Genomic DNA, 24,152 nt, shown 5'->3' with positions numbered 1-24,152 from the left:
ACCATGCTAGCGCAACAATATGTGCTAAAAATCGCGTTTTTTTGTGGTATCTACCAAGCCGGTTATGAGTGGTATTTAAGTACGTTGGAAGCAATTACTGGCCTTGCCACCTATTTCATTGAGTGGTTTTCCAAAATGGTTTATATTGGAAGATTTCGCGCACAAAGAAACTCCATTTAAAAAAATACCAATATATCCTTTAGGGATATTATTATTAATTATTAATATATTATTATATATATATAATGAAATACATACTGTATTGTATTCGTATAATGGAAGCGAAAAACACTGACTGGAAGATCTTAAAATTGTCTTTGGCTATGTGCTCGAGTAACCGTTTTTCCTGCAGAAATTTAGTTATTTGTCGCATGTTTTGCATTTACAATATGTACATTTATTTCTTTTCCGACTGCGGGGTACATTTTATATGCATCAAATTTTAAGATAAATATAAATTCTTTGTAGTATTTAATTCAGACATCAGTGAAAAGCTCTTCAGAACATCTAATCCTTAACAAAGTAAGATGCACATATTTTGATTAACTTTAAATTAAATTTAACTTAAGCATTTAGGAGCTTATTTTACAAAAATTACAAATAGGAGGTTGGAAAATTAAATGAAATTAACTCAATAATTGCTTATTTAGTAGCCGAATAGTAAACTATCGATATTTATTTAGACTCCTCATTAATACACTCGATATATTGGTGTACTTGCTCGAGCAATTGTGCCAAGCTGTTGTTGTGTTTTCATCTTTCATTTTTCACATCTCTGGGCGAGTTAGCAAGTGGAATGTGGCCTCTAAGTACCGAGTCTGCTTGCTGCAGACTTGACAACCAGATTAAGAACCAAGCTGGTCACTAAATTAGATAACAACGCCTAACGATATAAAGGTTGTTGTGCAACTAGAAGTGGGTGGCACTTCAGCAAGCTCTTTTCTTCCTATTTTCTTCCATCACTACTTGCTATTTGTTATTGCAACTGTTATCAACAGAAAAGTGCAAAAAGATACATCCTGGAATGAAAAAACGCCACGCAGTCCGTCGTCGTCAGCAGCAGCGCAGAAAACAGCAACAACAACAGCAGCAGCTTTGCCATGGGCTGTATAAGCAGCAGCAACAAATTGCATGAGTTGCGCCAGGATAATGTATTTCGGGTGCGCGTTGCACACCTGCCTGGGACGCCCATTATACGCAGCGGCTACTTGGAATTGAATCCTCGCGAACTAATTTTTCTAACGCCCGGTTGTGAGCCCATTGTATGGGCACTGCAGCATTTGCGTCGCTACGGACTTAATGCGGACTTGTTCTCCTTTGAGGCGGGTCGTCGCTGTATGTCCGGCCCAGGCATTTATACATTTCGCGTTCACAATGCTGATCTTCTGTATCCCATGTTCCAGCGCTACATCAATGCCATCAATACCGACGCCTTTGCACAGGTGGAGCGTGAGCGCGTGAATTCCACACATTCCGTGCTGCTCGGCCGCACCGATGCTAATCCGCACAGCAACAACTACTTGGAGCCGGCACCGCTGCTGGGACGTGCGGGAAATGCGAACATGCCGACGGATGCATTGCAGGCGGCAGAATTTAATGCTGTGCCGCAGGACGCGCCGGATCCCTTGCCCATCACACAAATGATGAATGGAGGCGAAATGACGCCGGGTGCTTACATAAACACCAATGTCTATTTCGATCAGCCGCTGCGTGCCCTCCAAGAGCACAACAACAACAGCAGCAGCAATGCATTGGATGGAGCAACAGCACAAAGCAACACACCGCCCTTAACGGCAACAACAACGACAACCATGTTTTCCAGCAATGGCAGCTATAGCGCCTTCAGCACCATGCGTCGCCGTACGTTGCTGAAAGGTTGCTCTCTGGACATGCCGCCCCAGGAGTCGGCGCCAGCGCTAATGGATTCCCTGCATATGTACGCGAATGTTGATACTCCGAGCTCTTGCAGCCTGCGTGAGCGTCTGCTCTTCGATTTGTCCAGCGGGGGCGGCAGTGAGCGTTGTTATGAGAATGTGAATCGCTTGGATCTGCCGTTGCTGCTGCAGCCAACGCCGAAACGTGAATCCTCCCAGCAATCGGTGGCCTCGACGAGCACCACACAACAGCAGCCGACCACGCCCACCAGCAGTGTTGGTGATGGCGGCGCCAGCATCAGCGGTGTAAACTATATAGTCTTGGATTTGGATCAGCCGCGCAGCCCGGTCCAAAGTTCCCCTAAGACGCTGAACAATGACTTCGGCAGCGGCCTATCTTTAATGGCTTCAGCCGCTGCACTCACTGCCAGCGCACAAACGGCTCCTGTTACGCCCGAGGCGGGCACAGCGCTAGATGCCGCACTGAACGCCCAGGCCCAGACCATGGGCAGTGTTTCCACAGGCGCCATTGCAACGAGCGGCAGCAACAATCCCACCAACACCGATGGAGCAGCAGCAATCAATAAAGTGTCAACGGATACACCACCAGGCTATTCGACCATCGATTTTATACGCACCTACGCGTTAAATAAGTCCACACCCCAGCATAACAGCGAGCTGCCCTCACTGAGCCACCTCCATCACCACCACCATCCTCACGAGGCCGAGGAGCTGCGCATCACAAGGCACAGCAAATGCGTGCGAAAGGCGTATTCGATTAGCGAGTAATAATTATTGGGAAGCACAACGAATTTATCATTAAAACACGTTTTAAAGGTTGCTCAACGTAAAGCGGACTCTACGGCCCGTTCTACTTTAAACGCAAAACAGGAATCGAAGCATACATAAATAGGGAGGAAAGACAAGTAAAATCTGTAATAGGTTTAAAATGCTTACAGTGATCATGGCTAGGATTTTATAACTAATGTGTAATTTAAACACCTGATAGATATAGACCGACCATCCATGTAGCACTTCGTAAACCAAACAAAAATCAGGTTTTATTGTTGTGATTCGATTCCCTGTATTTAAATCAAATCACACAAATTTGTGTAACCACGGTTGTTTCAAATGATACTTATTTATACACAATTTTATGTATTGTATTGTAGCGTAAGCGGACGATTCGGTTCGTTCATTTAAAGGTACTTAAGAGCTCTGCGAGCCTTTCGTCCAAAACAACGTCTGTTGAAATCACTAGTCATTATATTATAAATCGTTTAATTGTAAGTGTAAACGAGCAACGCAAAAGGCTTTTTAAAAGTTGTACGTAGTAGTTTTTGTTGTTGTTGGCAGCACCAGTACGTAAGGCTTCAATTTTGTGCCAAGCTTTGTATTTGTAAATTGTGGTTTTGTTTTTATGTGTTTCGAAGAAAAAAAACGCCGTCAACGGCTAGGCCAAAGGAAAACCGCTGTGTGTTTGATTTTTGTATTGCTTTTATTGTTATCCAAATCCCAATTGATATTGATTAAGTATTGTATACATACATATGTATATGTAATAAATACTATTATACAGAAAACCCATTTGTTTCACCTAAAAGGTCTTGAGGCTGCTTAGTCTATGAAGAGCCATAGAAGGAAGTATTGTTTCAAGTTTTGGAACTATCCAATAATTGAATTAGGAGACCATCTCCCGTCTCTTCAACTTTTTATCACCCAGTGGAAAGCCAAACTTCGTCACGTACATGGCTCTAATGGGTTTATTTAAAACAGAATCGGAGGCATGTAATGTTTATATGATAATAAGGAATAAATGACCGACGAATCCACTAGATGGACAGCTAGAACGTTCAAAAACGACCGATCTATATGGAGATATAACGTAATGCAAATATTCCGACGAGTATATGGGCAGTTGATCGTTTAGTTGTTCAATAAAAAAATCATAAATCATTATTCTGTGGCTTCAATATTTTATTTCCTGCACGCACACGCTTGTAAAATGTTTACACTTTTACTTTATTTAATGCTGGATTAGTAATTAATAAAAAATAACTAATTTACAATTTCACAATCGCATTGGCCATCCACGATGAGTTGGTCCAGTTGAGCCCTTGATGCTAAAAAAGATTTGTCAATCATTTAAAAAACTGTGTTTGAAATTTTCAAAGTTATTAGGATTTAGAAATTGTAGCGCTGGAGAAACAAAATACGACTGTGAATGCTGATATAACAAGCGTTTGTTATATATTTATGTTTAATTGATTTTTATTTAAATTTATTATACAAACTAATTTAAAGGTAAAAATAAAACATCAGAATCAATCAATCATACGCATGTCTATGGATTTTTTGTTGTTTCTTTTTGTGGTTGGATGTGTGAGTGTTAGTTTTAGTTGTTACTTTTCTTGCACACTTTGGGTGCTTATTGTTTTTGTTTTTATTTAATGCATTTTCGTTTTTGTTTGTTTTTTTGTAATGCTAATTCTTTACGCAAATGTTTACATAGAAATATTTTAGAAATTGGGTTTCTGTTTCTTCTGGCAAACTACAATTAAATTTACTTTTATCATTATCATTAATGTGTTTTATTAAATGTGTTTTGTGTGTGTGTGTTTGTGTGTGCTCGCTCGTTTTCATTCATACACAGTTTCTACAATTATACTCATTTAAAAAATTTCAAACAAACACTATTATTAATATATTTATATATATATATAATTAGTATAAAGATTTTCTTCCATTTTTTGCTTGCTACAATGCGGGGTGTCACGTTTGTGTGTATGTGTGTCAATGCGCATAATATGTTTATCATATTAATTTATGTAATCGCGCAGATTAACCGCTTTCGTTACTTTTTATTGTGGGGATTGATAGTTACTATTCGGCTACGGCTCTACACAATCAACATAAACGCATTTGTTGTATTATGGTTGTGTGTGTGTGTGTGTGTATGTGTGAGGGGGCGTTTGTGTATATAAGTAAATATATATAACGTTTAACTTATCTGCATTCAATCAAACAAACATTTATACTTTCTCCAAATTGCGGAGAAACACTCATACATCGCATCATTTTATAATCAAAATCATGAGCTTCAACTAACATGAAACATTTCAACGGCATCTATTCATCCTGCATATCCTCTGGCAATTCATGCGGATTCAACATGCCCGGAATATTACGTTGCATTTGGCGTTTATTGGCCTGTTCCTCAGCCAATGCCAATTCACGCTCCTCTAGATACAAGTCAGAGTCATCCTCGCCAGTGGCCTCCTGAAAGCGAAATCAACAAGATGTTTAGTTAAACGTAACAGTATTATAATTATAGTAAAAATAAGATCCCTAGTCCCGAGAATAAAGATATAATCCTGAAAATATAGTCTAATGACTCCAAAACACAAACTTTCAGAATAGTGTTGCAAAGCTTTTACACGGCTGGAAAGTATCGATAGTATATTAACGGACGATGCTTCGAGCTAACATTAGCGATAGTGTCGATACTAATATGCACTATTATTATTCAATAAGTATTATCACTAATTGAAATAATGATAGCTTCAAGCACCGAAATCATATTTCAAAATCGCAGTTTTTTAACATCGTTAAATGCTGGCTGATCCCAGTGATCTTAGTGCTTTCTAAGCCTACCTAGATGATGTAATTATCTCAGAAAGTGTTGTTCCAATTGGATAATTTGGCTTTTGAATAAATAACTAGATGAAAACTCAATTGGGATTGGGATATTAATGGCTAGTGGTTACTTACGCGTATTTGTATGAGAAAATCTCTCAAATGCTCCTTAAATGCTTGCACATTCTCATCCAAATTAAACAGGCCAGTTACAAAGACTTTAATCTGATTATCCGAAAGGTGATTAAATGCGGACTTGAGCAGTGACGCAACATATTCCTGTATGAATATCATATTGTCGGGTATGGGACCCAAGTCCACCGTAATCTTACGATTCTCCACCAATGAGAACATGTAGGCCAGGATAATGGCGTGATTCGGCAAACCGGCCGTATGCGAAGTGTCGGTTACAACAGAGAATATTTGCATAAGGATGTCCGTAAAATATGTCTGATAGAAACTTTGCGCAGCATTCGGATGTTGTTCCAAGTTTTGCAGCATCTGTCAGACATTAGTATTGAATGAATAATTAATAGTGGGTGTATATATATATAGATAACTGTTAACTCACCTTATACAGTATGTTCAAACCCATATCAGCAACATTACGCATGCTGTGTTTGAAGGCCCACACCACAGAGTCAAAGACCAGTTTGAACTGTGCCGGGGGTATGTTGAGGAACGCCTTGAAACAGTGCGCATTGACGGCCTGCAGCAGCTCGTAGAAGCTTAGACGATGTTGTGGGAAATCCTCGAAGTTCTTATTGATCATGTCCAGCGTGCAGTCGAAGACGGCATCGAAGATTTTTGGTACTTCATTGGTGATATGCTGTCGCAGCTTGTGCACAATGGTGGCCATGGCGCTCAACACTTTTGGCTCACGCGCCGAGGGCACCTTACAGCGCTGTAGGAATAGATTAATCAGATCAGGATCATAAATAAAATAATAACTATTACATTAAGAACTATTTGAAGTAGTAGCCTTTGCTTTTAGCAATCGAAAATATTGTATCAATATCGCTTTCGAAATGGTTTCTGTTTTCAAACCTTTCAAATATAAATTTCTCTTCTAGTATTCTTTTAAATGTAGAAGTCACGACTATACGAGTATTTAGATGCACTCCAAAAGTTCTTAAAGCCTAATTCTAATTATTGGAAATTTTGTCTATTTCTCATTAATCAATTTTTAATGTTATGTGGTAATAATATTTACAGCCAATCATCCATCTATTTAATAAAATAATAAAAATATTTGTGCTCGTGCACAAATAAATATCCGGATATGAATTAATATTTTGTATTCTAATAGAGATTTTGTTTCTTATTTAAATCACATCTAAATATATACATATTTCTAACGGTAAGATTGTAGTTATTATAACACTCACCTGATAGTCCATTAGAACAGCATCCAACAAGGGCGGTATGAAGTTGTCCATTACCAGTTGATTCTCATTGGATCGTGAAACCCATTCGGAGATTAAGTTGAGTGTTTCCTTCTTAACGACATGCATTGATTTGATCAATGGTTGATTGTTCACATTCACGCCATTTAGCTCAATGGCCTGTATAATATTCTCCGATGTGATTTTATACACATTCAACATATCTAAATAGATCCGACCCAATTGTATTACGTATGCATGGCCCAGAGCCTTGCACGCGGCTACATTCGTCTTTAATATGCTGCCCAATTGCTTGACAGCTGTCATGTTCTTCAGAAAATCTACATTTTTTGATGCGCGCGAGATGATATCGTCCCAGACCTGATTGGGAAGCATCATGTAGCGTTCAATAAGCGCATCCTGTTGCACCTGATCAACCTGGGCGGAGATCATGTAGCCAACTGCCTCATAGAAGGTATGCACCTAAAAAAAATCAACCTTTTAAGTCTTATAATGTTTTTTTCAATCAGTTCCGAACTTACCTGCTGCGGCTGTAGATCACAAATAATGCTGCTCATCGAGCCCAATATCTCATCGATGAAAGTGCAGGCCTCATTCGGTTGTATGGTGACAAAGTAGCGACGACACTTGATGGCTATTTTAATGAACGTATCGCATGCCATATCCTGGACACCATCGTGCGTTTCGTGCATAAATTCAAAGAGCTTGTTTACCACTGTTTTGAGGAATTTCCAATGCGCTCGCAAGAACCGCGGATACTGGCCAACCACGTACATAATGTTGGATGCGATTATCGCCTTGTTATCCTTGCCCTTTTTCTGCTCGCACAAGCCAAGCAGATCTTTGATGACAGTGACGAGGAAACGTTTCTCGTCCTCCTCGCAGAAAGCACCTAAGCAATAGGATTATGTGCGTCAAAAGAAGCTGCAGGGCAGAATGCTAGCAATACAACTTACCCGATATGGAGCCGATGGCCCAGCACAACGTGTTCAGATTCTTCCAAGAAAACTCGGTGCCGTTGACTTGATTCATAAGCTTAAGCGTCATAATGCGATCAGTGTCCACACAATCCAAATGCGTCAAGAATACCAAAGTCTCACGCATGTTCTTATACAAGTTAATTGAATTGGTATCCTTCATAAATTCTCGCACCACCTCGCCGTTCTCGTTCTCGACCACGAGCACTTCCTCCGGCTTAGCCATTCGTGAAATCATAATGAAGCGCACCTTTGACAAAATGGCTGCATAGAAGCGCCTCCTTGGATAAACTTGCTGCCGTTTTGAGCTGTCCAGATTGGGATGGAAGAACTCAGTATTGTACAGGTCCTCAACCAAGCTATTCCAATACTCTAGACAAATCTTGAAGACCTCTACATCTTCCACTTCGCTGATCATTACCAAATACATTAGTGCCTGATTTAAATAATCGACATATTTGGCATCCTCCACCAGTTTTCCGTGCTCTTTAAGGAACGTGCACAAGAACATGGCCAGATTCTGAACAAATTCCTGTTCCGTATCACTGCCACACTGGAATACATGATTCATGTTCATATTTTGCCCAATAATCTGATCCAACTGCACCATAGTGTCCTTAAATAGTGTGGCAAAGTTCTCGTTGTAATTGGGAACGGTCAAACCGGCAATTTCCGACAGGCACTTCAGGGTTACATTGCGAAACATGGGCACGCTAAGAAACTTGAAGATTAGCGTCTCGATAAGCGTTGTCTCAAAGATGTAGCCCAACGGTATCCAGTTAAGGAAACGTAACAGCGTCTCCAACGTGACATGTATAAGTGCTGCATTCATTGAGTTCTCCAGCACAAAGGAGCATAGCGTAAATATTTGCGAGAATTCCGAGCACATGGTATCCTTTAAATGCTTCGCCTTTGTTTGCGTTATTTGGCCAATTGAAAAGTCAAACACCTCCTCGCTCAGATTCTTCAATATGACCATATTGTTCATGCACAAACTCTCATTTGTCTTGGACGCGCCCACAATGTCACTGATGAACGTTTCCCAATTACGTGGCCACTCACGTTTTAATATCTGCACCAGTATCATATTCAGTTTGTTCAAATAAACTTTGTTCTGCTCCATGATAGCCGGATCCGAGGATGTTTTAATGATCAGACTGACCACATATTTCTTAATGCCTTCACACTGATTGCGCGGCAAAACCTTCCAGCGCGTCTTGATTACCTCCTCAAGTATTTGGAGCGCATAGAATTTAGTTTGTTGATTCTGTGAATATTCGAGTATGCTGTCGACCCGTGTCCATGCCTCTGGATGCTCTTTCAGTGTGGTGAGTATATCTTGCGCCAGTCGCTGTTGTTCACCCTGAGCTGAATACAATACCTCGACAATCTTATCGAGCAAATTTATATCCAACTTCTGTGAGAAGTCGAGCAACTTGCTCGCCTCTTCGGTCGTTAACATCGCCATCTTTTTGTAATAGAAGCAGCGTTCGCGTCTGCGTCGCTCAGCTGTGTCCGCGTTAATTTTGATGGATTTTTGGCTAGCTGCTAGCTCCTTCTTCAGCTAAAAAGTCGGGGCACCGCTTGTCAAACGTTTTGTTATTGTTGTTGGCTACCCGGTTGGTTGGCTGCTGGATCTGCATGGATACATAGAGAGGGCACGTTTAAAAGGAACAACAAGAAATCGAAATGAAATTTATTGCGTTTTTCGGCACATTCACCATATTTTTTATATTTTCTTATTTTCTTTTTGGGCACACGCACACACACATGCATACATATCCATAAACGCACGCTGCTCGCTGTGGCGCGCTTCTGCTACTGCTTACATTTTTTGCGCACATACACTCACACATATACAACAATGCCGCATTGAAACAGCTCTCACACACACACACACACACTTAAAGTGGCATTCGTTGACGTCGTTGGTGCGCCGCCGAGACTGCGGCGGCATTTCACAAATCTGCTTAATACATGCGTACATTGTTGTACAACATTAATATATTGTAAATGAAGAGAAACGCATGTGCTCGCAATTTTTGTAATATATTTTCACGGACTCACCAATTCCAGAGTTCGCCAAAAAGCGTAGCGAAGCAGCGTGCAAAATGAAAAGCGCAAATGGGCAGTGGAAAAGGCTACTACTATTTTTTTGTCACAGACGACGGCAATTATTTGGGCACACCGGAATAGAAATTGTAGTTTCCAACTTATTTCATTTGCACAATCCACGATGCAAACTTTTATTGCATTTGCTAAACAACGTAGCGATCACTTTGTGTTTAAACAAATTTTTTTCGCAGTACTTTTTTCCCAACGCGCTGCCTGCTGCTGTGTGATGTGAGTTCTGCTGCTGCTTCTTCTTCTTGCTCGCGTTACTTTAGCGTCATGCGCGGCGGCGGCACCGTTTGAATAAAGAAAAACAATCGGTTTCAGCGCCTCATAAAAATAGTTCTAAACACAAATTTCTGCATATTATCCCACAATAAGGGTAACAAAGCCAGTTAAATTACATTTATTTCGGTGTTTTTTAAACAATTCTCATAGTCCGGTACCTTCAACGCAGTGGAGCAACACTGCTGAATATTATCAGTTGGGGTAACATTGGATTGCTGTGAACATTTTCGTCAGCCCTGGAATATATATGGGACTAATAATCCGGCAAAGTAAAAGTTTTTATGGTTGTAGTATTATTATTACATACGTTTATTTCCGACAACTGCAATTATAATCTCAAAATGATTTTCAAAAATTGTTTTCGACATTTATTGAAAGTTGTTAGAACCTTTAAGAGATCTTAGAATTCGCACTTGTGCTGCTTTCGGAAGATTTTGATATTTGGCGTTCGTGCTCAACATTGTCAGTTGCGTCCGAATGCTTTGATCTGTTACGCCTGCCATGTCTTTTATTCTTCTTGGTAGGTTGGTCATCGGGTAGGGAGGACTCTCCATCGGATCCAGCTGTGCGCTGCGGATCTGATTTTAAGGTTGCATCCTTGCTGCAACTCGGCGACCCAGTGTCTTCCGATCCTAGACGCAGGCGCGCTTTAGGCTGATATATAGCAATTGATGGACGATCCTGTGAAGATTCACATAGCCTTATGTTTTAACTTTACATCCCTCATAGCGACTTACCTTATTTCGAATCCGTCTCTCCTCGTATGCACGCTGGCTTGCAGATTTTGAACTTTCCTTATTTCCTGTTTTTTCTGGCTTTTTTGATTTCTTTTCTGTCACGGAGGGTGCTTCCATTGATGGTTCATTAGTCTCTTTGGAGCTTACAGCTGCCTTTATAAAATCTTTTACCGTTTCATTGACATCGCCAGTTTCATTGGAGTCCTTTACAGTGCTTTTCTCAATAGTTTCCTGAACACCGTCATCCGTACTCTTAGCTTCATTGGTATTATCGGGATTTTCTGAGGCCGCCGGTTTTATTTCCGTTTTGTTCTCCTTTTTAAGGATAGTGATTTCCTTGGAAGCCTTTTGACGATCTTTGTTAGCGTTCTTGTTTTGTTTTGAAGACTTGCCAAGCTTTTCTTTATCCACTCTATCGTTCCGGTCACCTTTGTCTCGCATTAATTTTCGTTGTTCGTGCTCCTCGCGGCGGCGCTGGTCACGCTCAGAGCGGCGCTTTGCGCGTGAGCTCTTTGTTTGTTCCTCTTGAGTTCCTTGGGAATCCTTGACAGCGCCTTTTTTTGAATTTCCACTTCCACTGGGCTTTTTATTTTCTGCATCGACGTCCTTCGCGTTTTCCCGCTGTTGCTTCTGCTCTTCGCGCTGCTTTCGTTTTTCTTCGCTGCGTTTGCGAGCCTCTTCACGCCTCTTTTCCTTTTTGTTTGCCAAATACTGAAGCAGCGGAGTCGACTTTACCGTCTCCTCGGTTTTAAAGTTGAAATCAATGGGAACCTCCCCAAGACGGCTCGCCTCATCGCGCTCCTCAGTCAATTTTTGTATGAACTCCTGAAAGTGTGATTCACACTCAATGGTATTGACCTTGTTATCAGGCTTAGCTTTGTTCTTGGCGAACCGTTGAAATGGAGCATATTCCACAATGGCCACGTACTCTTCACCTTTAGAGTCGACAAATACATAGCTATCGAAACGGTCACGAAATTGGAGGACGTCAGCATTGTTTTTCATCGAAATATAAGCCCGGCAGGTGGCATCCTGGGCCAAGGTCCAGTCGGCTGGACAGTAGTGAAACGAATTGTTTTCCGGCAACGGATCAACTTGTTCTAAAAACTCTTCCTCTGTCATCGTTGGCGGCAAGTGTCGAACCACAATCTGCAAGTTTTATGTTGTATTTACAGAATTGTTGGTGCATCACTTCTTTAGAAAGAAACTCACTTTTATGGAATGGTTGTTATTCCCACGATCCTTTCTATCACGCCGCTTATTGACCTTAGGTTTGTCGGAATTATTACATTTTTCCGCTTCATCTTTTATATTTTCAGACATTTTTCACATGCTATTCTTAAAACTGAAAGTCGTAGAGTGCCCAAGCTAGCGGACACCGAAAATAATGAAAAATTTCAGTGTTTGTCAACCAGGGACTCAACAATGGAAATACTAAACAAGAATACTGTAGATGTTGGTTTACGCTACAGCAGCGGACTTTAAAAAGTTTTTCTTTGCAATTGTTTTTGAGTGCAATGTCTATTTATTTACTTTGTCTTACCACAAATGGAGGCTTACCCATATTCACACGCAAGAAAGGAGATTGTGATAATGTAATTGTTAAACTTGTTGTTGCCTTACGTTGAATTAAACCTGTTGCTTTCGTTTTGGCAGCTTCCCTTCTCGACTGTTGCCTCGCTGAATGGAATACACATGTACTTTAAGTCTCTAGGAATACAATTGCAAGCCACACACTCTGATGACTCTGAGTGGACCTACATTTGGCGAGACTTTCATAATGTCATAACCATAATTGTGTGTGGTCGCGGGAGTGAAATCGCGCTAAATTCTCTGAGTGAGTTGGTCTTCGGTGCGATTGCGCTATTCGTCAGCCGAGATGAGATGGCGAATCCAGCATTCCTAGAACGTTTAAAGAAGGATGCCAAGAACTATGGACCCATAGTTGATGCTGCTTTGGAGGCAGCCAGCGCAGGATCGCAACTGCTCGGCTATACGGATTGTGTACTGGCCTCGGAGAATGCGCAGCTGCTACAGCGCTTAAACGAATTTAGTGGACAGTGTGGATCTTTATTCTGTTGTCTTGTAGTGGGCGGTCGCATTGCGGTGGCCACCGAGGGCTGGTGGGACCTGAACACTGTGGATAGGGAGCTCTTGTTGCTGCTGCTGAATTCGTCCAGCACGCTGCAGCTGGATGTGCCTGTTTATTTGCCCATCAAGAGTCCAAATATAGCTTACCGGTTTGTCAGCGTTCCCGTGGCGGCAAACAGTGTGCTGTGTGTGTTGTGTGGCTCTGAGCCACCGTTCCGCGAGCTGCATGCACAGGCACTCAGCGCCTATCGCAACGATGCCAATATGCTAGGAGCCGTGGAACGCTGTGTGCCGCGCAGTCTACCCGAGCAGCTGGACATTGATGCCCATGTGCTGGCTCTCATACTGATCAATACGCAGACGCGTAAGTGCGTTTTCACGCGTAATTTGCGCAATCAGTCGGTCAGTGCAAAGCGCATTATTGTAGGCGACTTACAGCGCCTAAATATGCTGAAAAAATTCTTTGATCAGACGTTGGAGGCCATGCACCAGCTGGAAGAAGGAGGTGATAGCGATGCAGGCAATCATACTACACTAATAGACCAGTATTGGTGCTCGGACTATCACAAATGCTTTGCGCAGGCTGATGAGCATCACAATGTAATTTTTCTGCTTTTTGTTGCTGCTGTACCGACGCACACCATGAGGTGATTAGTCCAAAATTACAAGCAATTTTGATAACGTAATCCTTTTAATCTCTTTTTTTATAGATTTGTGGCACAGCGCGTGCATGCGAATTTACTACAGGATAAGGCCGTTTGCTGGTGAGCCGCAACGAGAAACAAACATAAGACTGAATCTATGTAAGATTAAGCTATACAATTTCCGTCCATTATATTAAAAGAAAAATATTAAATCTACTTCTTTAACCATAACTTATAATATGGTTGGCATCATCGAAGCTACTGCAGGTTTGATATGATCAACACTTTTACCCGAGTTTGAGCCCACGAATTTTAATTATTGTTAACATCTTTCATTTGTTATTAAGATTGCCGAAAACTTTTATACACAATCTCCAGGGGTTCAATATAATTAAGGTGTCGCTACTAAAATAGAAAAAACATACTAATTTTATTATTTATATGTTTTTTTACATTCAATTAAAAAAATCTATAAAGAAAGCTGTACGTTATCTAATAACGATAAGTCTGTGTGGAAAAACTAATCTTTTTTTTAATTAAGTAACACGACACACTTCATATGACTGTAGATCCCCCTTTTCACCGTCGTAGTCTACATATAAACGTATTATTAACAGAAAGATATACATATGTATTAGCTTACTTTATCTTCAAATTCTTTAACATTGTCTTACAATTATCTACTACGTTGTACTCATTGCCTGAGTGCAGCGTTGGCTTCTGTTAATATCAACGCTATACAAACCTTTAAATTATATCTACTTATCAAGATTGGTATTACGATCCGGCGAACGTCAAAGCACACCAAAATGACTGAAGTAACGAACGTAATTTTCAATCGAGTGTATAAAGAAATTTGTTTTCTCCCTTGGAAATCCCATCATCTAGAAGGATTTAAACCGTGGCAAATAAAATTGAACTGAACTCTTTTACACACCTTAAGCTATGTACTATCACAAAGATCTTTAATATCCTAGATTTCGAGAGTTAAAGCTCCGCATTTATTATGGATAGTTTCTCAAATTGATTTGTTACTTATGGCCCGCATAGGCTCGTTGCAATTTATTTTTGTTAGTCTCGCGTCGCTTTCGTTTTCCTACGATTGTGGGTCCAACTCCCGAAACTGTGCCCAGTTGTAGAAGCAGTGGATTGCTGACCAGGGCGGCTGCAATTCCCAATACCGCAGCGCTGGCCAAAGGAATTAGAAAACTTTTGGCTAACAAAGCCTTTTGCGATAAATCATGCGGTCCCTTATGTGTGGCTATTTCATGAGCAGATCCCTCAATGGGGTATGAGTAGGAGTATTCGCCCCCAGCCCCGGGATAGTGTCCATGGCCCCCTCCAAGTCCTGGCCTGCCGCTGTACACATCAAAAGGTACGCCTGTTTCGGCGCTCGTACTAGATCCATAATATGATGGCCCACCGTAATGATGGCCACCAATGCTGGCACCACCTCCGGCACCACTTCCTCCATGTCCGTATTCAAGCGGATGACTTTCGTAGGCATATCCAACACTGCCGTGACTGCCTGTGTTGTGTCCAGTACTCCCATAATGGCCTATAGAACTAAAGTTTAGTAAATGTTCTTAAAAGTGAAGTTACGTTGGGTGCAGGGATGGTTTTGAGAATGAGACTAATCTTGATGCACCTTCTTCTGGTACTTACCCACACTGATGCGATCTTGCAGCGCACTGCCCGGCAAGTTGTAATTAAATTTGCCTCCATTACGCCACTTGTTGTAAGCCTCGCTTAGGCTCTCCCCCACACTGCCCAAATGTCCCCCCGACCCAAGTACGCTCGTTGATTTCGATAGAAAGCTGGCTGCGGTGCTATCCGAACTGGTAGAGCCTGGTCCTCTATAGAACTCAGGGGGCGGCTCATAGCTTTTCGCTGTTGCTGAGCCTGTTAGATCCTGTGTTAGGCTTGGGATCTCACGTTTATTTGTTGGGGTCGCGTATCCAGTCAAAGAGGTCAGCTTAAGTGGCTCGACGCGTCCAATAGTGGTATTGTTTTGGGCCTGGCCGAGTGCCAAAGTTAAGAGGCACAGGCTCGACGTGGCCAATGCGAGTAGTTTCCGTTTAGCTTTGAACATTGCAACTAAGCTCGCATGCCTTCAAGTCAATGACTTTATAAAACATCGCCCAAGTATTACAACACCTAAACGCCAACCTGACGAAGTCTACGAATCGTTGGCGACAAATTGCGCTTTGGCAATTTGAGCCTGAAATTGTCAAATCCGAGTGTGTGGGTGCGCTTCGCTGGCGTCGTCTCCCCCATGCATTGGGTCTTATTAGTGACGCCAGCAGCGGGTTCTTTCGCCAGGTCTACGCTTGTACAGTGAATATAACCTATATTAGTGCATGAGAAGCGCATAGAACGGCACAAAGACTGATTTGAATTGGGTGGAATTGAAATTGGTAAACGCTCGCAATTCCGCAAAAGCTATTGAGTAATGCGGTTTTAAGGATCTAGCCTCTTTCGATATAATTTTCTGGATTTACGAGAATTTAACAATTTGTGTTTATCAAAATTTGATCACGTATATATTTATAAGCATTGTTTGAGTGCTTTTGTCTGTTCTTTTTTTCAACATTGCGATCCATACCTTAGGTTGTTCATTCCTTTCGTAAATTGCAATTACCCAATATTTATGAATGGGTTGTTAATTTCCATTGCAAAATTAAAGCATTTTATCTTAAGTATTATTCAGTTCAGATTGGAACCCCCATTTAACACGACAAGTTTATTTAATTAGTGTAATTTCTTCATATAGGCAATAGGTTTCTTAAGCAAAAATACTTATTCAATGCGAAATTACAATCGGAATAGTACGGAGGCTTACTTTAAAATATTATTTTGAACTGAAGATATTAAAATTAAAAAACACTAAGAGTGTTTCTTAGAAAATTGCGCTCAAGCCAAAATGATTTTTGCTCTTTTCTAAATATATTGATAAAAATGTTGACATTTATTTACTATTTAACAAAACAAAATCGTAAGTAAAATTAATTGAAATTCATTTCATTTAAGCCACATTTGACTGTACAAAGGAGTACGAATTTATAGTTGGGGTAACCAGAGTCTGTCTTTTCACTTTTCATTTCGACGTTTCATCAACGTGCCCAGCATGGCGTGTAGTTGGAAAATTAAAGTGACTGACTCATTGTCGTTGTTGGTTAATAAAATAAAATACATGTTAGCTCTTTAATTGATGTTTTGCGACAGAAGTCTCAGGCATTTCTTAAACTATATAAAACCTGTGGCATACAATTTCTCGAACCCCCCTCGTAATTCCAACCCTAAGCAAAATACCTTGGGAAGCTCAAGCCACAAAACGCTTGTCTATTAAGAGAGTTAAGAAATTATCGCCGTTCATCATGGCTGCTTGCATTACCTTTGTCAGAGATATCGAATCGTATGTGGGCGTTCACATTTCTTAATTGCCAGAAACTTATGGAAAATATGTTGACATTGGGGATATTCACATATGATAGCCTTTTTTTTAATAGAAAAGATTTGAAGTTATGATCGTCCATGCAATTTACTGAATTATTCAAAATCGTTTAAAGATTAAACGGAGTTTTAAAAGACAATACTGATATTGAATGAAAAGTTCTCCAAAAATAAATTTGAAACACGCAGCTAGTTGAAGAAGATCGAGATAAGTGTTATTTTATTAAATGTTTAGCAAATGGAATTGACTTTCTTATACGTATATGTGTCAACATTTAAAAATAAATGTACAATAATAATCTGCCTCTGACGATTAGACAAAATATATCACAGATAATTACTTGAAGTGGCTATATCTGTTTAGTGGGCCAAACTCTTGATATCACCACAATGCCTTGACCGATTTACATTTACTTGATTAATAAATACTAGTACCATATTTCAAATTGATTTAGTTTAAAAAGAAAATAAGTTGAAGCCTGATGTGTCCGTTTCCCTAGCAGATAATAAATTCAATCAACAACAATTGCTGCTTTTTCCGGCATTTTATTACTTTTAATTTTCTTTTTATAATTCCATATTTCTAAATCAGTGTATGTTTTTATTTAAGCTTTGGAATAAAATGTAAAAAGGAATGCAATTATTATTATGCTATTTAAATCTATTGTGGAAATTGATCGTGAAGTATGAAAAACATATTACTTGGATTATACGATTGATATCAAACGGCTGCAGACCAACTATGCGACCTAATCTTTTAGATAACATGATAAGTAATAACATTATTCCTTGTGCTTAAGCTAAAACAAGTACGAATTGATAAATTCGGTTTCAACGAAGCGTATCCACTTCCAGAGGTTACATTTATGGGTATAAAGGTTCTAAATGAAGAATTGACCTATCGCGATGAAACTTGATATAAGGACACAACCTCTAACCAGGTGTACTTGATAAATAAAAACAGTTGAGTTATGGAAATACCTATTACTAATCTATCTCTAACCTAGGAGAACCTGGGTATCAAGTTTGGTTATTCTAGCTCCTACCGTTTCTACCATTTCTTGACATTCTGGTCTACAATACTATATTGTGGGGTTTTGATTTCTGAAATCGTTTTTTCCAAATTTTTATAATGCAACAGATTTAATTTAACCTTTAAACAAAAAAGTTCAAATTAAGTATTACATAAAATCTTCAATACAGTTCCGCTTGTAAATCCAAATGATATGATGAATGTCACATATTGTCTTTTTGTTTCCTTTGCCTTATCTAAGTATTTCAATTGGAAATCCACTGGTTAACCTCTACTGCTATCTGATTGAGTGTCATTTTATTAGCGTGTTATTGTTTGTTTTATTTCGTCCACTAAGGTAATACATGCATATATAAAATAAACTATCTTTCTAATCAGTTGAACAAACTATGTAATCCAGTAGATTCAGATAACCATAGGATGGGTGTAATTAAGATTAGTGACGCGGTCTGTAAAAAATCGACATATTGCGAATATATTTTTATCATAGATCTAACTTCTTGTATTTCCGACACGTGCCTTGAGCGAGCTTGCAATAAAAAATTGCAAAAAGTCTGGCCTGAAGAACTCTTGTATTTCTATTCTGCTAATCAAAATGCGACAGGTTATCAGCTTTCTTTTTTTTTTTCTTTTTTTTTTTAGAAATTTAAAAGCATTTCGCGGAATTAGGTATGTGATTGGTCTGAGAACATTTCCGAAGCTCTTATCATAGGTATAACGTAAGGGGTAGTGATAGAGCTCAACAGGATGCCGTCATGTGCGAGTACATACGAAGGTAAGAAAATTAAGCATTTGCTCATATCAGCAAATGAATGGAGGTTCGCTAGAAAAGTTTCGGACCTAATAAGCAAAAGGACTGAAAAATAAAATGAAGCATACTAACTAACTAACCTAAACTTTATTCGCAATTTTGGCAGATGTTTCTACTTGACTTTGGCAAACAAAGCAAATTAACTCAATAAAGTCCCACACAAATGCAAGATGGCTTGAAATAATTTACTTGATTGATTTAATAGAATATAGCAGTGGAATATAGTAGTGGATATCAAATATGTGCTGCGGATTTTATTTTTGACGAGTTGTCTATTATTATTACAATAACTATCAATAAAGATTATTTCTAGAAAAAAATGCGCACATTTATTGTTACAGGAAGACTTTTACAGTGTTGGTATTTTTGATTTGGCAGACATTTCGACTTTGATCCTAACCTAAAAAAGGTCATAGATCGCCCGCATTTCTTACAATTTGTCCTGTAAGTATTTTCCAAAAGCCGAATGCTGACTAAGTTTTAGATGCCTACTTAGTTCTGTATGATTTGGGCGCCGCTGAAGGGCAACAGAATTTGGGAAAAAATCTAGTCATTTAAAAAAAGGACAGTGTTGAAATTAAAGTCGAATTGTAATAATGTAATATATAATATTATATTATTTATATATATTATAATATTCTATGATATAATATAATATTATTTCAATAAGGCGGAAATATATTGCTAAAGGAACAAGATAATCGATTTAGTTTTCTTAACACTTCGAGAGTAAACAATCTTAAAGAAGATATTAGTAGATCTGATGAAGCCGATAAGATTTTAGAAAGATTCCTGTTTATCTTAGCTTTTACATTTTTCACGTTTGGAAGTTAATATGGAAAGTAATTTTGTGATTTTAGAAAGGTGTTCGAGACGCATTATCTTTAACGCTAAGTGATAAATGTGAATGTGTTGGACTTTAACAAATCATGAAGTAATACCAATTAGTCACTGCCGTACCAACCATAATCCTCAGTCAAGATATCGTACGTACCAGAATTTGGAAGCAATAAGACAATGTGTGTTATTGAGACAGATACATCTGTAATACGTGTTTTAACAGGTACACCAACGACAATATGTTTGATTATCTCATTTTTATTCGTATAAAAGCCCGAAAGGCGCTATTCGATATTATTCAGTAGCAATCGTTAGTCTGAAGCGCAACCACTCCTGTCACTATGAAGTCTAGTGAGTAGACAGTTTACTAGATACATCCATAATTCGAAATGCTCATACATACTATATACCCCATATTGCAGCTCTTATCCTCCTCTGCCTGGCTGTAGTCGTGGCTGTAGCCTACGGTGCTTCCATTAACTGCGATCCCGATGGAAACGACAAGCCATCTTGTTCGGGCACCAGTGCTACACCTACTCGTAACTTCTGGGACCCAACGCGTTACTGGGTGTGCAACGAAAGCGTTGCTGAGGCGGTTGAATGCCCAATTGCACAGGGCTTCGACCCCAAGAGCGGCACTTGCGTCGACTGGGCTGTATGGCAATGGTATCCTCCATGCTAGTAGAATTCTTCCAAGAATGATGAATAAAATGCAAAAAACATAAATAAGTTTTTTATTATTTCAAATAGAAACGGGAAATACTTTCCACTAGAATTAGTTACCAACGTGCAAAAGTTGCCCAAAAATTACACAAATTACTACTTATAGGTCCTTACTATTCTTGCCGATTTGAACTATTTTTTTCTAACTTAGAAAAGCAACATCGTCTGTGTCGATAAATCGTAATTTACGGACCTTAAAGAACTTAAGGATCGTCAAACATCCCTAAAAATTAAATAACAATAAAACATAAACAAGTTTTTTATTATCTCAAATAGAAACGGGAAATACTTTCCACTAGAATTAGTTACCAACGTGCAAAAGTTGCCCAAAAATTACACAAATTACTACTTATAGGTACTAACTATTCTCGCCCTTTTAATCTTTTTTTTTTCTAACTTAAAAAAGCAACATCGTCTGTGTCGATAAATCGTATTTTACGGACCTTAAAAAACTTAAGGATCGTCAAACATCCCTAAAAATTAAATAACTTATTAGCCCTATTTAAAATGTTAAGCTAAATTTCTTAAATAAACAACATTAATCACAGTTCAGATTATAATTATTAAGTACATAATTATTTTTGATGAAATTTTCAAAAATATAAAAAGAAATGTTTAATAGCCTAGCATTTCGAAGGACTATTTAGTCTTCTTAATATTTTAGAAAGAAGAAAACTTAAATCCGATGTAGCCAACATTCTGGCTTCATTAATAATATGTTATGTGTATAAAATTTTACACGCTTGGAAGATTTGATGGTTTACTGCTTTAATATGAGATGTCGCTTCTTCATATGCTACACCAAGACAGAATTGCTAGAATGGACGGACACACATTTTTTTGTGTGATACTGACATTCGCACACTGCTAGTATACCCTTTCACACATCGGGTACAGCATATAAAAATACACTTTATTTCGTACAAATATAAAGCATCTGTGTGCAAAATTTGGTATCCCTATCTCTTATAGTCTCTGAGATTTAGGTGTTCATACGAACGGACGAACAGACAGGCAGACATACCTAAATTCGCACGGCTTCAAATGCTGATCAATAATATATGTACATGCACGGTTTGAAAATTAAAAATTTTTTATTTAACATAACCTATGATCAATGTCTTTTTTTACACGACTTCTTCTGGAACCAATCTACCGTGTAAAAACCGAATTAGGTGTACTTTATTGGGTCGGAAAAGCGTTCATTTCCATGTTACATTTTTCATTCGCACATGCCCTTTCAGGTAATGGGTATAAAAAGGGTCCGAAACAAATTACCCTTGGCATCAAAGAATCTCCCAGTAAAAGTTTTTACTGCATTTTTCCAAAACTCGTATGCGCCTCGTTTGCGCAGACTTCGTCGTACCGCTAGCAATTACCTAACCCGTAACCCGTTGTTAGCAACCGACCTACCGCAATAAAATTGATTCGCCGGATTCTAAGCAAGTTGGGAAACGTGGCGAATGTTCGCCGAGGCTCTAATGTATATACGCTATCTAGGAATTTTCTCTTCTGCCAAACAATTCTCGAAGTAATACCAATTAATCACTGGCGGGCCAACCATAATCATCCATCAAGATAGTGTACGTAGCAGCAATAAGCCAGTGACGCGTATTAGAAACGCGACAAAGTATTGATGTGGCAAAAAAAAGAGGAAAAAAATTGCAACACGACCTCGAGAGATAAGTAATATTAATACAACTCCAACGACACTCTGTAGCGCTTATCTAACTTTTATTCGAACTATAAAAGCCCGAAAGGCACTGTTCGGTAGTATTCAGTAGCAATTGTTTGTCTGAAGCGTAACCACTCCTATCAATATGAAATCTGGTAAGTATATATTTCACCATATACGTATATGCTTCCAAAATTCGTAGTGCTCATACGTAAATACTATATATCCCATGTCGCAGCTCTTGTTCTTCTCTGTCTGGCTGTGTTCGTGGCTGTAGCCTACGGTGCGGACTCTAGCTGCAATCCCGATGGAAACAACCAGCCAACCTGTTCCGGCACCGACGCTACCCCTATTCGCAACTTCTGGGACCCGACACGCTACTGGGTGTGCAACGGAGGCGTTGCTGAGGCGGTTGAATGCCCAATTGCACAGGGCTTCGATCCCGTGAGCGGCGCTTGTGTCGACTGGGGTGTATGGCAATGGTATGCTCCATGCCAATAGAATTGTTCCAAAAATAATGAATAAAAAATTGCGAAATGATTAGAAAAACACTTTTTAATATCTCATACACCAGCAGATAATGCTGAAATACAAGTAGTATACTTGTATGTAAGTGTGGTAAAGAAATTGGCAATTGCTGCCAATTGTGAACAACTTGAGAAGGAAAACATTATGCTACAAAATTAATTATTTTGGCACAGATAAGAAACGCCGATTATGATAAGCAGCGCAACGCCTATAATGGCTGTTGAACGCTTTGATTAACGAGCTAATAAAGGTTTGTCTGATGTACTATACCCTTTTGATTTATTATATTGATTACTTTTCATTCAACAAAGATTTTCGACTCACTACAAGTATGTAAAAAGATTAGAAAATAAAATATTTGAAAGCTTTGCACATCAGAGAGATTGAAGTGAGATAACTTGGTTAACAACTTTTTTAGCATTTTTATAATTTATAAAATATATTATATTTATAGGCTTTATTTATATTTCATATGCTAGTTGAAAATTTTATACCCTGTACCCAAAGGGTACAAGGGTATATTAGTTTTGTGCGAGTGTACATGGAACACACAGAAGGAGGCGTGGTAGACCCCACAAAGTATATATATTCTTGATCAGCATGACAAGCCGAGTCGATATAGCCATGTCCGTCTCTCCGCCTGTCTGTCTGTCTGTCTGTATGAACGCAAGGATCTCAGAAAGTATAAGAGCTAGAATAACCAAACTTGGTATACAGATTCTCTTGAGCCCGAGAAAGGACGAGTTTGTTCATTTTTTCCGATGCATATTATTTTTTTGTGGGGTGGTACAGGGTATTTAAGAGTTGAGCCTGCTCGACTTTAGCATTCCTTTCTTGTTTGAATTGCATTAACACAAAAGCATATTATTCCTTTAAACTTATAACAAATCTATTTTTATTTTATGTGCACCCGATAGACTACATTAATGCACAAGAATCTATTTCACAAAGGACTATTTAGATATATTATTCATAGTCCATTAGCTCATAATTAGCTACATTTTTGGGAAACACATTCAATAGAACTCAAACTTTTGATTGTGAAATAGGTTCGTTTATTCGTTTGTTATTTTAATCATTATACAGAGAAGTCCATCATAGATAGATTGGATCTACCATAATTGCAGTTGCAGCTGTGCTGCTTGAGCTGGACTGATCAGACGAAGTGGTTGCAAGTAGCCTAGAGAGGCAGGAGCAGCAACATCTTCGCTATCCGTAATCAGTACAAGACGTTGTGGACGAGCAAGTCGCTGTCTTTGGGTGAGGACTGCGGGACGGCGACTCTGCTGCTGACCTGAACGGCCACCGCGGGCAATGAAACGAG

At 39.3% G+C, this 24,152-nt stretch overlaps 6 protein-coding genes across 7 annotated transcripts; 3 read left to right on the top strand and 3 right to left on the bottom strand.

The window, feature by feature from the left end:
- The first annotated feature begins 733 nt into the window (after nt 1-733).
- LOC115625840 lies at nt 734-3,385 on the top strand. The gene has a single exon (XM_030521043.1). It carries the CDS (start codon nt 1,101-1,103, stop codon nt 2,661-2,663), a length of 1,563 nt encoding a protein of 520 aa, XP_030376903.1. The 5' UTR covers nt 734-1,100; the 3' UTR covers nt 2,664-3,385.
- Nucleotides 3,386-3,827: 442 nt separating this feature from the next.
- LOC115625819 (exportin-1) lies at nt 3,828-10,254 on the bottom strand. Of its 2 annotated transcripts, XM_030521009.1 has the most exons (8): nt 9,961-10,254; nt 7,873-9,530; nt 7,438-7,808; nt 6,899-7,378; nt 6,082-6,414; nt 5,646-6,011; nt 4,984-5,153; nt 3,828-3,997 (listed from the first exon to the last, which is right to left on the bottom strand). In XM_030521009.1, the coding sequence occupies exons 2-7, from the start codon at nt 9,359-9,361 to the stop codon at nt 5,004-5,006; spliced, it is 3,189 nt and encodes a 1,062-aa protein (XP_030376869.1). In that variant the 5' UTR covers nt 9,362-9,530; nt 9,961-10,254; the 3' UTR covers nt 3,828-3,997; nt 4,984-5,003. The 2 variants fall into 2 exon arrangements, with proteins under 2 accessions (XP_030376869.1, XP_030376868.1); XM_030521008.1 differs by lacking the exon at nt 3,828-3,997 and having other exon boundaries at nt 4,621-5,153.
- A 381-nt stretch (nt 10,255-10,635) lies between these two features.
- Nucleotides 10,636-12,371, bottom strand: LOC115625897 (regulator of nonsense transcripts 3B). The gene is made up of 3 exons (XM_030521126.1): nt 12,243-12,371; nt 11,031-12,179; nt 10,636-10,974 (listed from the first exon to the last, which is right to left on the bottom strand). Exons 1-3 carry the CDS (start codon nt 12,351-12,353, stop codon nt 10,684-10,686), a joined length of 1,551 nt encoding a protein of 516 aa, XP_030376986.1. The 5' UTR covers nt 12,354-12,371; the 3' UTR covers nt 10,636-10,683.
- A 128-nt stretch (nt 12,372-12,499) lies between these two features.
- LOC115625976 (protein fuzzy homolog) lies at nt 12,500-14,062 on the top strand. The gene is made up of 3 exons (XM_030521219.1): nt 12,500-12,625; nt 12,687-13,768; nt 13,832-14,062. The coding sequence occupies exons 1-3, from the start codon at nt 12,548-12,550 to the stop codon at nt 13,887-13,889; spliced, it is 1,218 nt and encodes a 405-aa protein (XP_030377079.1). The 5' UTR covers nt 12,500-12,547; the 3' UTR covers nt 13,890-14,062.
- Nucleotides 14,063-14,796: 734 nt separating this feature from the next.
- On the bottom strand, nt 14,797-15,857 carry LOC115626101 (WW domain-containing protein C660.06). The gene is made up of 2 exons (XM_030521353.1): nt 15,431-15,857; nt 14,797-15,350 (listed from the first exon to the last, which is right to left on the bottom strand). Exons 1-2 carry the CDS (start codon nt 15,855-15,857, stop codon nt 14,797-14,799), a joined length of 981 nt encoding a protein of 326 aa, XP_030377213.1.
- A 6,555-nt stretch (nt 15,858-22,412) lies between these two features.
- On the top strand, nt 22,413-22,851 carry LOC115626115. The gene is made up of 2 exons (XM_030521370.1): nt 22,413-22,455; nt 22,539-22,851. The coding sequence occupies exons 1-2, from the start codon at nt 22,446-22,448 to the stop codon at nt 22,799-22,801; spliced, it is 273 nt and encodes a 90-aa protein (XP_030377230.1). The 5' UTR covers nt 22,413-22,445; the 3' UTR covers nt 22,802-22,851.
- The last annotated feature ends 1,301 nt before the right edge of the window (nt 22,852-24,152 follow it).

Source organism: Scaptodrosophila lebanonensis, unplaced genomic scaffold (genome assembly GCF_003285725.1).
Source record: "Scaptodrosophila lebanonensis strain 11010-0011.00,11010-0021.00 unplaced genomic scaffold, SlebRS2 tig00000080-arrow-pilon, whole genome shotgun sequence".
In the NCBI taxonomy this organism is placed as follows: domain Eukaryota; kingdom Metazoa; phylum Arthropoda; class Insecta; order Diptera; family Drosophilidae; genus Scaptodrosophila; species Scaptodrosophila lebanonensis.
Note: the sequence above shows the minus strand (reverse complement) of the source record. Positions and strands in the feature narration are given on the sequence as shown.

Excerpts from the sequence above, each read along its gene's own strand:
- LOC115625840 (XM_030521043.1), top strand. The coding sequence starts at position 1,101 with ATGGGCTGTATAAGCAGCAGCAACAAATTGCATGAGTTGCGCCAGGAT.
- LOC115625819 (XM_030521009.1), bottom strand. The coding sequence starts at position 9,361 with ATGGCGATGTTAACGACCGAAGAGGCGAGCAAGTTGCTCGACTTCTCA. Across the intron at positions 7,379-7,437 it reads GTGATCTACAGCCGCAGCAG|GTGCATACCTTCTATGAGGC; the intron begins GTAAGTTCGGAA and ends GATTTTTTTTAG. Across the intron at positions 6,012-6,081 it reads GTTTGAACATACTGTATAAG|ATGCTGCAAAACTTGGAACA; the intron begins GTGAGTTAACAG and ends AATGTCTGACAG.
- LOC115625897 (XM_030521126.1), bottom strand. The coding sequence starts at position 12,353 with ATGTCTGAAAATATAAAAGATGAAGCGGAAAAATGTAATAATTCCGAC. Across the intron at positions 12,180-12,242 it reads ATAACAACCATTCCATAAAA|ATTGTGGTTCGACACTTGCC; the intron begins GTGAGTTTCTTT and ends TAAAACTTGCAG. Across the intron at positions 10,975-11,030 it reads AGAGACGGATTCGAAATAAG|GATCGTCCATCAATTGCTAT; the intron begins GTAAGTCGCTAT and ends GAATCTTCACAG.
- LOC115625976 (XM_030521219.1), top strand. The coding sequence starts at position 12,548 with ATGTCTATTTATTTACTTTGTCTTACCACAAATGGAGGCTTACCCATA. Across the intron at positions 12,626-12,686 it reads AGAAAGGAGATTGTGATAAT|CTTCCCTTCTCGACTGTTGC; the intron begins GTAATTGTTAAA and ends TCGTTTTGGCAG. Across the intron at positions 13,769-13,831 it reads GTACCGACGCACACCATGAG|ATTTGTGGCACAGCGCGTGC; the intron begins GTGATTAGTCCA and ends CTTTTTTTATAG.
- LOC115626101 (XM_030521353.1), bottom strand. The coding sequence starts at position 15,857 with ATGTTCAAAGCTAAACGGAAACTACTCGCATTGGCCACGTCGAGCCTG. Across the intron at positions 15,351-15,430 it reads GCAAGATCGCATCAGTGTGG|AACATTTACTAAACTTTAGT; the intron begins GTAAGTACCAGA and ends TTCACTTTTAAG.